The 12324-nt window shown below is 47.4% G+C and overlaps 1 protein-coding gene across 2 annotated transcripts in view; it reads right to left on the reverse strand.

Annotated features, from left to right (window-relative positions):
* RANBP10 (RAN binding protein 10) overlaps positions 1-12324 on the reverse strand; it is a gene marked incomplete at its 5' end in the record, with an annotated part of 71101 nt that overhangs the window by 42782 nt on the left and 15995 nt on the right. For both annotated transcript variants that reach the window (XM_084270075.1, XM_084270076.1), the window contains one exon: positions 7791-7843. In XM_084270075.1, coding sequence (XP_084126201.1) covers positions 7791-7843 — 53 coding nt within the window. The remainder of the gene's footprint in view (positions 1-7790; positions 7844-12324) is intronic.

Raw genomic sequence — 12324 nt, forward strand, 5'->3', positions numbered from 1 at the left:
GTTCAAATACCATCTCACAAAGACAGTTGGCCACCACCTTCAGAAAAACTGGAGACATGGCAGAGAGAGCGCACAGCCAGCCAATCCAGCTTCAACACCATGTGCCCCAGCAAGATGCTTCTCCAGAAAACCAGTCTCCATCACCAGTGGATAACTTAATTAGAGGACACAGTCTTTAATTAAGGTTTCCAGCATACATCTCAGGCAAAAGTAGTATTTATTTCTATCAAAAATAATCTCAGACCACTGATACCAACGCGTTCCTGAGGAATAAAGTTCCACAGAGGAGTTGTTTCAACCAGCACTGCCTGTGGGATCAGCTGGGCCACAGAACAGATCCAACTTAGTAACAACCCCAAAATCAAACAGTGTCCCCCACCCATTATTATCAACCCAATTACATGATCCAGTTTGCAGGCAGCCCCACAAACTGGTTTGCTGGGATAAATGAGAGGGTGCCAGCAGCGTAAGCAAGTTTGTGAATAAGTCCTGGAAGTGTTTCCATATGTAGTTTTGGGGGAATGCAGAGCTATTTATTATTAAAAAATAAATATATCAGTATCAACCCTCTATTGTCCTTAACGTGACACAGAAAAATCAATCATCAAGCTCCAGGTACTAAATGAGCAGAGTCTTTCTCAAATTCCTTATGGGTCCTACAGTTACCCACATGCAAATCACACACCACAGTGACATCTGGATACTATTCAGTCTGGGTTACACTCACTGCACAAATAAAACCAAACTAAGTTCCCAACAAGTCAAACTGGGCAAGGGTTACACATGGAGTGACAAGCAGAGTTGAGTTATACACTACCTTGTCAATCAAGATCTCCAGCAGGACATGGTGTAGATGGATTTGCCATTGCCAGTCTAGCACAAGTAATGCCAACAGATCCAAACTACCCAAAAAAGCATTAACTGAACCAAGCATGCATTTGGACCCCACTTCAATTAAATTACTCAAGTACCCATTCCTTTCATCCCAAACCTCCACCAAACAGGACTCAAAAGATTTCCATGATGCTCAGTCCCAAAGTGGACTCACCAAAGTGCACGTAGGAAATACAAGGCAGACAGGCAAGGGAGAGAGGTCCAGGTAAAAGTGAGTGCTCAGGCCCCTTCCAAGAACTCACAGGGCTTCCTCCAGCCACTCTTGAATCATCTGAGGGGTTTAACTAGAAATCTCAGCAGCCTCAAGTTCTCCAGAAGAGCCACCACAGCAAGGCTAAGAGCAAAGGGGCAGGTCACTGAGTGTCTCCACAACTTGTTGCAGCACTGAGCCTGCCTTATGGATACGAAGAGAGGAGAGCAGAAGTCAGGTTGCTCCATGGTGTTTCAAGGTTCCCCACACACTCCAGAGGCACCAACCACCAGTGCCTCTGCTACAGCCTGATGCCCACTGAGCACAGGGAGCTGCCAGCCCACCACAGCTCGCTCAGCCTTGACACACAGGGTGTAGGCTGGCAGCAGCTTGGACTGCCACCGCTTCCTCAGCCTTTTTGTTTCCACCCATCTGCCTTCCTACTACCATCAACAAGCTGCAATAAAGCCAAACTATGTAATTAAAATGACATCTAAAGGAAAGGGGGAACTTTATTTGCTCTATTTCCTCAACACAGCCAACAGAGTAGGAGACAAGCTGCACCTGAGGTCTGTGTGCTGAAGGGACAGGAGGTGTGAGTGCTGCTGGGTGAGGCTGGGTAAGACACGTCCGGAAATCCCACGTGCCCTTTTGGTCACCTATTTTTAAGGACAGCTCTGGAGCAGCTTTGCAGCAGGACAAATGCCAGAAGGTATTTTAAGCCAGAGCTTGATGGAGCACATGAACAGTGAAACAGCCTTAACAGAAATGACTTCTAAAGATAGAGAAACCAAGCTGGGTGTGCACAACGCTGATTTGCCCAGGAGGGTTTGGGAGCAGGCTGAATGGCTCCTTGCTTGCCACACATTTAACCCCACACTGCATGGCTTCTGTGGGGAAGCCCTTCTTGCCCCAGTCAGCCATCAAGCTTCTCCCCTCCCCTTTCTACTTACAACTGGGAAACTCTGGCAAGGATTTTTGTGCCCCTGGACTGGGCACTGGGGAGGCTGCAGCTCCAGTCCTGGGTCCAGTTCTGGGCTCCTCACCATCAGAAGGACATTGAGGTCCTGGAGTGAGTCCAGAGAAGGGCAACCAGGCTGGGGAAGGGGCTGGAGGGCAAATCCTCTGAGGACCAGCTGAGGGAGCTGGGGGTGTTGAGCCTGGAGAAGAGGAGGCTGAGGGGATACCTTCTCCCCACCTCCCCTGCCCTGTCAGGAGGGTGCAGAGAGGTGGGCGATGGTCTCTTCAGCCAGGGGACAGGAGCTGGGCCAAGGGGCAATGGGCTCAAGCTGCCCCAGGGCAGGGTCAGCTCAGCTGGGAGGGGAAAGTTCTTCCCTGGCAGAGTTGTGGGGCTGTGGCACAGGCTGCCCAGGGAGGGGCTGAGGCACCTTCCCTGGATGTGTTTAAAACAAGGGCAGATGAGGTGCTCAGGGATATGGTTTAGCACAGGATGGGAATGGTTGGACTTGATGATCTTCTCTGATTTTTAAATGTTTTAGGATAGGGAGCAAGACACTGCTGCTCAGGATCCATCCGGTGGAAAAATGTTAGAAAAGGTCAACAGGAGTTGTCACAGATCAAGAAAACACAACAAATCGCACAAAGAGCCAGAGGTGTTTGGTTTAGAGACCAGCCCACAAAGCAGTGGTAGAGGTCTTTGTGGATACAGCTACAGAGAGCAAAGAAATTAATTATTCTCCTCCTCAACATGATCCCAGAATAATGGACGTGGACAACATGGGATATTCAGCTTCATCATCAGGAGTTCACCACACAAGGCCAGGGTTGGAAGAAGCTGCCAGAGATAATGCAAGACCAGTGTAGACACACAGGCAGGACTATGTCACAATTGAATTAGCTTCAGATCAGATGATCTTCTATAATTATTATTTTTACCACTGGGTCCTTTAGCATGGTCCTTCACTTGTCACTGGAGTCACAGAAAGTGACAACCCCAAGCATAAGCTGATACACAGAAATGTCAAAGTTCTTTAATCACATTTGAAGCAGAAAGATCCCCTCACAATCCCATCAAAAAACAAATCCAAACCCAAAACAGGCTAGAATTAACATCTACAGGTGTCTAGCTGAACTTTCTGTTCAGGACAGGGTTAACTTCAGAGTTAGATCAGGTTGCCTAGAAGCACTGTCCAACTGAGGCTTGAAAATCTCTGAGCATAGAGCCCCTCTAGCAACCCATCCCCTACTCAGATGGGGAATATTATCTTACCTCCCATGAGAATTTGATTTGTTGCAACTGGTTGCCTCTCTTCCTTGTACTACACACCTCTGAGAAGAGTCTGGCTCCATGTTCTCTGCAAGTGACAGGCTGCTTCTAGATCCTTTCTCAGCATCTTCATCTCCAGGCTGGACAAGCCCAGTTCCTTTAGTTTCTCCCTGGTTCCTTCAATACAACATCTACCCAGCCTCCTTTCTCTGGTCCTCGACACGTGCAAGGAAGAACACCTGCCTGAAGAACCCCTGTGAGCATCCCTAAGGGAAAAACCAGGATCCTTGTCCTCTCAAAGGAAGGACCAGGAAGACAGATTCCTCAACAGCCTTACTGCCCTGCTTGCATTTCCTCTGATAGCATGCAAGATAAGCTGAGAAGAGATAAAGTCCTACCTCTCAATGTCAATAGAAACCTATGAGTGAGGGAAAGGAAGGGATCTCTAAACAAAGCTGAAATGGAAAACCCACTCATTGTGTTGGGGACTTACAGAAGAGGACATATGGCTTTCACAGAGGAGGGGAGCATGGGCCAGTCCTGATTCCCAGTGCTCATTTTTATTTGATCTACAAGCCTGCAAAACCCAATCGCTCCCAAGGGACCCTTTGCTGAACAACAATGGACAAACTGACTCTGGTTTTGCTGACCTGGCTTAAGGCATCACAGCCCCAGAGGCCACCCCTCAATACAGAGCAGGTTCCTGTGCCCCAGACTCTGCTGGCTTCTCAGTTCAAGTCTGTGCAACTGAACTGGAAAGCTTGTTCTTTAAAAAGGGAGCCTGAAGCAGGCAGCCAGGGAAGAAGCCAAGTGCTATCATTTCATCTGAAAAGGTAAAAAACCAGCCCAGGTTTCATTAAAGAAAACAGTGGGGAGTGCAAGCTGGCACTCCCCTCCACACGTGCCAGGCTGCAGAGCAGGGCCAGGCAAGTCAGTTATTAACCAGAGGGTGTTTAAAGTCTCTCCAAGTGATTGGTCAGATCCTATCTACGCCTGACACTGAAGCAGAGCATGCCTGTGGGTATGGTTTCACAACAGTTGAGGCTGAATTAAGACCCTGCTGCTACCACAGAGGATCATCCCTCCTCCCCTCTCTGCCTGGCTGTATGTTCCTGCTGGGTTACCCTCAAAGAGCCAAACCAAACAACACGTTATCTCCCAACAGCGTGAAGGACTCGAACCATCACAGGACACCACAATGTGAGCACCTCATCCACATTAAAGACAGGACCACCTAACTTCTCCCTTCTACTGAGGTGAAACCTGTAACAAACTGCCAACACATTCTCAGCTGGGCTTAGAAAAACCCACTGGATTGAGGGCATCATCATTCATCACGGATGTTTGATATGTTATGCTGAGGACACAAAGGCCTGAGCATTGCTCTGTGAGTTCTGAAGGAACCAGCCCACCACCATCACAGGCAGGTTCCTGCCAGGCCTGCCAAAGGGGCTTGCACAAGGGAAGAGGAGGGACTGTGCAGCTGTAGGAGGAGAAGGAAGGGTCAGGTTTCTCTCCTTTGATGACAGTGAGTTAGATGGGTTCAGCTGTAACATGTAATTTCATCCCTGGATACCACAATGCTGAGCACAGGTGACAAAAAAGTTGTATCTGGGGAAAGAAGGGAGCAGATCCTTCAACAAAAGCCTCTAGTTCATTACCAAGTGTTCTAAATGGCTTTTAAAAAAGGAAAAAGTAATTTCAAAAATCATCATGAGATGCTGGGGGGTCACAAAACTTGGTGCTTCAGCACAAACCCTACAGTAATTTCAGCCCTGCTGATTGAATTTCAAAGCATAGCCCACAGAAAGCCCGAGGGGAACTGGGATGGGGTGCTTGCTCTCCTCCTAAAAGCAGTCTTTGTTCCAACACAGAGAGGGGTGGCTTAAGGAAACGCTCAGGTTGTTCCAGCCACACTTCCAACCTTCAGAGAAAGCTCCACACCACCCTCTCACCAGCACCAAGATGGGCTGAAGCCAAAATAAATTTGGCATAAAGCACAAATGCCCTGACTTGGAACTGGAGATGGCCACGGTGTTTGGTGTTGGGCAGGAGAAAGGAGTTTGAGGCAGAACCCAGCAGTGAGACTGCTCTTTGAATTAGGGCTGATGGGGTGCCAAAACAAGAAAGGGACCAACTCTGGCTTCAGGGTCCCCAAACCAGTACTTCTAGAGGGTCACATACTGCCCTGCTAGCACACCGAGCGAAAACTGATCTGTCAAAGCACAAGTGACTTGGAAAGGATCTAAGGAGACAAACCTGGCAGGGTTTCAGATCACAGAGAGTTAAAATTACACTTTGAGGCACAGCCAAGACTCCCAAGTCTGTCACTTCTCCATGAGCTCTCACCTGCTCTGTGCTGCGAGGGACCCGGTATCGGTTAAGCCCGATACGTGCTTCTCACTCCAGTTACTGGAGCAATATACTATAGAAAAATAAATCAATCAGGCTTGTTCTCTGGAAGGCAGGAAGGCAACTCCTGAGCTGTAACACCGAGCCAAGCAATTCATTCCAACAGATGATGAGGGTTGGGCCTAATTATGCCCACACAATATGCACGTGGTCAAGCAACCCCCCAGCCCTGGGGATCAGCTGGGTACCATTCACTGCTCAGTAAGCACAGCTGAAGTCTCAAGTTCACTTTTTGCTTTATTTCACTCAACCTGAGGACTGTGACACTCGCCACACACACTTTAGAAATGACAGCAGCGTGCGGGCACCGTGTTCACACTGGCCATGGAGTGCTGCCTGGGTGGCTCCTGGCTTCACAGCCACTTCTCAGCAATGGGTCGGATCATTTTTAGCCTCTGAAGAAGGAAAAGAAACCCAAACCCAAACCCAGACTGTTCAAATTCAGGATGGCACACCCATGACACATCATCCCAGGTTAGTGTTCAGCCATGGTGTTATATATCTGTGTTATAATCCCAGGAGAATCCTAAATGAAGGGTAATCTAACCTCCAGGTTGAGTCTACAGGCCAGTCCCACCCATCTCTTGAGGTCCCTTCCAACCCCTAAGATTCTGTGATTCTGTGATCTTTCCATCACAGAATCCAGAGAGCCATTTCTTGAACAGAGCATGCTCCCTTAGTAGCCAACCAACTCCTCCTCCAAGCAGCTCCAGCCCTGGGAAGAGGTGATGGCACTGTTCTCATGGTGCATCTCGTGCAGGCACACAACTGACTTGGGTCATGAGGATGATGGGGAGAGGGAGTGCAGAGAGAGGAGTCATCTTGTCACCAAGAACAGAAAGTTGGCTCGTTCCTGGAGCCACAGAAGGACCCTGGCTGTCTTATGTCTCCTCTTTGTCTTCTCACTAGGACTCCAACTGCAGCCTCAGCAGGACTTCAGAAGCACAGCTATAGAAATACAGGCCTCAGAAATGTACAGCAGAGCTACTGGATCACGTGTTGTGTTGAGAGAGCAGCCAGAGACTCTGCTCCAATGTTTCAGAGTTTTCAAGTGGAGGTTTTAAGGAGAAAAACCCGAGCACGTTGTGCTCCCTGAATACACCAGTTACCAGTGGAGACCAAAGCAAAATCCTCACCAAGAAGTGAATTCACCAGGGTCTCAGTGCAAACCCTACAGAAGCTCTTTCTTCTGCTAGGACATCCATGAAACCTTCTCCTTTGGAGATGCCCAGATGGGTTGAACACCCATTTCAGCTTCAAAATGATTCCACCAGAAGTAAACCTCACCCAAGACCAAAAAGAGCCCCCACCACTGGGAACCTGCCCTCATGCATTCCAGCACTCGAAGAACATTCTGTCCTACCAGGGACGACTCCTAGTTTCAAACACAGCTGAAAGAATTCCTGCTACAGAAGTCACTACGTTGATCCAAATCTAGAAATTACAATTTTATCCAATAAATTGGATACTGCTGAAGAAAAATTACCACTTAAGTCATTTTTTAAAAGATGCTACTTAGCCAATTTAGAGGCAAACCTGAAAGCAAACATTTCAGCCAAAGGATGCAATAATATGAAGTGGAAATACCACTCCATCACATTTTTCTAGTTCTCTGATGGGAAGAGGGAAAGCAGAGAGGACAGACACTATGACAGGCTGGTTTGCCTGTCCTTTCCAGATGCTTTCAAGCCAATTTGTCAAGCGAGATACACACATTAAATGTCAAATTATTCTGCTGCTTCTTTTTCAGATGCAAAGAAGAGCTTGTATGTCTGAGAGCTCATCATCTTACTCATGAGTTTATTAGCAATTACCCATGCTTCATTAGTTTAATATTAATTTCTATTACCTGTTAAAGTCATTGTGGCTGGATTAACAGTACCAGGAACTCAGTTTAGGGGAACACTGGATAGTTTGTAACTCCCAGATAACTGGCAATCAACCAATCGTTGTGTTTTATTAACACAAACACATGTTCACTAATTCACAGGTATAAATTAAAATCTTTCTTTCAAATGAACGTTTAACACAGACTGTAAACCAAAGCAAATCTTAATGGTGACTTACCAGGAAGCCTGTTCATGTTGACCCCTTGAGCAGAAAGTCCTATTCCCATGTACCTTCAGAAAAAAACAAACAAAGTATTGGTCAAGCACAGAACAGTCAATCCACAAAACTTCCTGCAGCAGAAATACAGAGATTCAAAAGGAAAAAAAAACCCAAACAACAAAAAAACCCACCAAAAAAACCCCAAATAAACAAAAGAAACCCATGAAATTATCTTGGTGTGAAAGGAAAGTCATCTCTTAGACTAGCAGCTGGTTTAAACGATGTGAGATCAAGGATAAGGAAAATGCTTCCAGGAACAGGGAGATGTGACAAAGATGTCACATTACAGGCTCAGAACAAAGCCCTGTGACCTGGAGAGGAGACTCAGGAAAGCCAAGGAAAGGAAGGGGGGAAGAAAGGAGGAGGAAGAGGGTGGCAGGACCAACATAGTGAAGCCATAGGGTAAGAGAACTACTCCCATCAGCTGCATCCTGAGCTGTGTTAGTAAGACTGCAGCAGGCAGGTCAAGGGGAGGGTTTGCTCCCCCCTGCTCAGCATCAGCGGGTATCGTAGTCAGGTACAGGAGGTAACAGACCTCCTGCAGCAGAGGCCATCAAGGCAGCTGGGTCTCAAGCAGCAGGATGTATGAGGAGAGGCTGAGGAAAATATGTCTGTTAAGTTGTAAGTACAGAAGATGATGGAGAGACATCAGACTTGTACCAAGGAAAACACCAGTCAGACATCATTAAAAACATCTTAACCATGAGCATGACCCAACGCTGGAGGAAAGCCCCAGAAAAGCTACTGCACCTGCACCCTCTGAGACAGCCAAAAGTTTGACTGCACATTGTCCTGAAGAACCTGATGCACCTTTGAGGCTGACCCTGCTTCAACTAGGGAGGCTGAACCAGATGACCTACAGAGAGCCTGTGCAAACTAAATGATTCATTCCATGGCACCCTGGCTCAGGACAGTTTTGTCAACAAGCAACAAACTCTTGGCTGGCAACACATTAAGCACTCGACCAGACAAGCTGAGAAAAGACACAACTTCCTGGAGCACACACGTACACCACAAGCTAACTCCTGATCTGATCCCACCAGCTGAACCCAGCTTCCTTCCTAGTCATCTCAAACATCCAGGAAAGACTGGTTCCTAGGCTACAGAACAACCCTGAACTCACAAAAGAAACGATGACTGCTGCCTGGCACATCGCCTCTTCGGCCAAAGAGCTCCTGAACCTAGTGTCCACTTGAAGAAAAGCAACAAGGAAGGTTTTGTTCTGATGTAGAGACCTCAAGGGTAGAAGAGACTTCAAGGGAAAGCCTGATGTGATCTCATTCCTCTGGACCCAAAACTAACTGCATACACATGCCCTCCTCCTCTGTAATCAGGGCTTTTCAAACATCACACTCCACAGTTAATGGCTCAGCTATTTCATTCTTCAGCTCTCTTGAATGAAGACCACATAAGCGCTAATGATTTGTTCCCCTGTCTTACAGAGAAATAACACTGTTGTTGTATGAGCCATTCAACAGGAGCCAGAAAATCATTTAAAAACAAAGATCTGCATGTGTTTTACTGACAGATGACACTGTTGTCCTATTAACTCTTCCACTTGAGCCAGATAATCCTTTAACAGCAAACAGTGGTGTCTGGCAGCCTCTTAACTCTCCTATTTTTTCAGAGCCCTTCACAAAAAGTTCTGAATCATCCCTTGGTTTTACAGACTCCCCAGCTTGCTTCCCATCCCCGGTGTTTTGGGAGGGAAAAGTACTCCTTTCAGACCTTGAGCCAGATGTCCCCCAAGTCATTTGGGTCAATCTCATTCTTTTTTTAAACTTAAAAGTTTGTTCTTTCAATTTTTCTCACCTAATAAAGTTTCAGCTTTGGGAGGGTGTATCCCTGTCCTCCATCACACTCATGTCTACGTCAGCCACCAAGTCATTTTGAGTCTCTCCAGTAGCTCACACACATTTACATTGATCTTCCAATACAATCACAGTCAGGATCACAGCCCACAGCTACAACTGCATTCCAGGTCCATACTGCTTCGGAGAGCAGCGTGAAGTGTCACCTCCAGCAATTGCTCAAGCCTCAGGGAAGCCATAATTCCAGGCCCCAAATTGTTTTAACACCCAGTAAAGGCACCACCTCAGCCTGGTGTGCTTGGTCCTGACTCTGGCAGGCCCAAAAAAGCTTGTTGAGGAGCAGACCGCTCAATGACTGTGGCAGGATGATCCCCACCACCTTCACCTGCTCACCTGGGCAAACCCAAGGCCACCTGCGTTTGTTGGCTGCTCCCAGGAGCAGGCCGTGCCTCTAGGCCCTGGGAGTGTCCCCTGTGTTCTGATCTATTTGGCTGAGCTGAAGGTGAAACACAGGAAAGCTATGACCACCTGATCTCCCTTAGAGCAGTTGTGTCATGCTCTGGGTGTCAGCTTCCTTCATTTCAGCATCACAGGGCACAGCCCAGGAGCCATCTGGCCGTTGGCCAACTCTGTCCCTCCTCGCTGCCTGAGCATCCTCGCCGGTTGCTCTGGCTCTACCTGTGCTGCTGCTGACATCAGAATTTATCAGAGGGAGCAGACAGCGCTTCTGCACACAGCCTGGGGCACAGCTTGGTCACTCTCATGGCTGTGGCATTCGATGGCCTTCCCTCATGTCCCCACCCCTCACTGGGCGCACTGCATCGTCACCGAAGGGCAGCAATGCTCATGGATAGAAATTAGAAGAAATAAGGGAACTACTGAACTCAGATAAAATAGGTCATCACAAGTCATAGGACAAGGGGAAATGGCCTCAAGCTGCCACAAGGCTGGTTTAGATTAGATATTAGAAAAAAAAATGTTTACTGAAAGAGTTGTCAGGGCCTGGAACAGGCTGCCCAGGGAGGGGCTGAGTCACCTTCCCTGGATGTGCTTTAAAAAAGGGTAGATGAGGTGCTCAGGGATATGGTTTAGCACAGGACAGGAACACTTGGACTCCATGATCTTAAAGGTCTTTTCCAACCTTGTGATTCTGTGACTCCACTTGAGCTTATCCTGCTTAACTTTATTGTTTCCTCTGTGGGTTCATCCTCCCTCTTTGTGTCCTGCAGCTGCTCCCTTGCACATCACCCAGGGCAAAGATGTGTACCAGAGCATCCTTACATTTTTGGACAGCACAGTCTCCCATTTGGGCTAGAAGCTTGAGTTTTTAAAAAAGCAAATCCAGAAGTTCTAAATTTAAGATTACACTTCAGTCTAGATAGTCAGCACCTTGGAAATGCCTCACTGAAATAAAAAATAATAACAAATAAAACCAAGCCCCACCTGGAGTGTTGTGTCCAGTTCTGGGCTCCCTGGGATAAAAAAAGACAGGGATCTCCTGGAGAGAGTCCAGAGGAGGCTACGAAGGTGATTAAGGGCCTGGAGCATCTCCCCTGTGAGGAAAGGCTGAGTGAGCTGGGGCTGTTCAGCCTGAAGAAAAGAAGACTAAGGGGGAACCTTATAAATATTAATAAGTATCTTAAGTATGGGATGCAGGGGGAAATGGCCAGCCCCTTTTCAGTGCTCTGCGGGGACAGGACAAGGGGCAATGGCTGCAAGTTGGAGCATAGGAAGTTCCACACCAACATGGGGAAGAACTTTTCCCCAGTGAGGGTGAGGGAGCCCTGGGACAGGCTGCCCAGGGGGTGTGGAGTCTCCTTCTCTGGAGAGATTCCAGCCCTGTCTGGACACCCACCTCTGCAATATGAGCTGGGGAGCTGCTTTGGCAGGGGGTTGGACCCCATGAGCTCTGGAGGTCCCTTCCAACCCCTGTGATTCTGTGATTCTGTGATTCTATGATTAATGTGACCACAAGCCTTCCTGGCTCACAAAACTTTGCTCTTTGAGTTGCACTGCCGTTTAAAGCCTGAGACAAGCTTTAAACATCAGACTGCAACGACAGCAGAACTGTACACTGAATTTGCAGCCAAACTAAAATAAAACGAGACTCTTCCACCGTGCTGGAATTCAGCTCCACAACCTACAGCTTATACCCAGAGCTCCTAATTGTCACACACTTGATTGCTGGTTAGTGCTTCAGAAGATGCTAGCTGCTTTTCCCACCTACTATCAATTAACGTATCAGAAGTGATGGATGAAATGAGTCTTAAGACCCACAAAACCTCAGATTAATTAAAAAAAAATTAGAATTGCTCTATTCTCTTGAAAATTGAGAGAAAAAAAATTCCTCTTCAACTGCCCAGAACCAACAGCAACAACTGCTTATGAACTTCTTGGTGCAGAAGAACTTCTCGCTTCCACATGCTCTACACCAGCTCTGTGTGTACAACTAATTCAACACTGGTTAAAAAGGTGTTTGTGCACATCACCAAGCACAACCTACTGCTTGGGTTGTGTTGTTTTTTAATAAATCACAGAATCACAAGGTTGGAAAAGACCTTTAAGATCATCAAGTCCAACTGTCCTTGTACTAAGCTAAACCATATCCCCAAGTACCTCATCTACCCTTGTTTTAAACGCATCCAGGGTCAGTGACTCAGCCCCCTCCCTGGGCAGCCTGT

The sequence above is a fragment of the Gallinula chloropus genome, assembly GCF_964237585.1.
Source record: "Gallinula chloropus genome assembly, chromosome: 13".
Taxonomy (NCBI): domain Eukaryota; kingdom Metazoa; phylum Chordata; class Aves; order Gruiformes; family Rallidae; genus Gallinula; species Gallinula chloropus.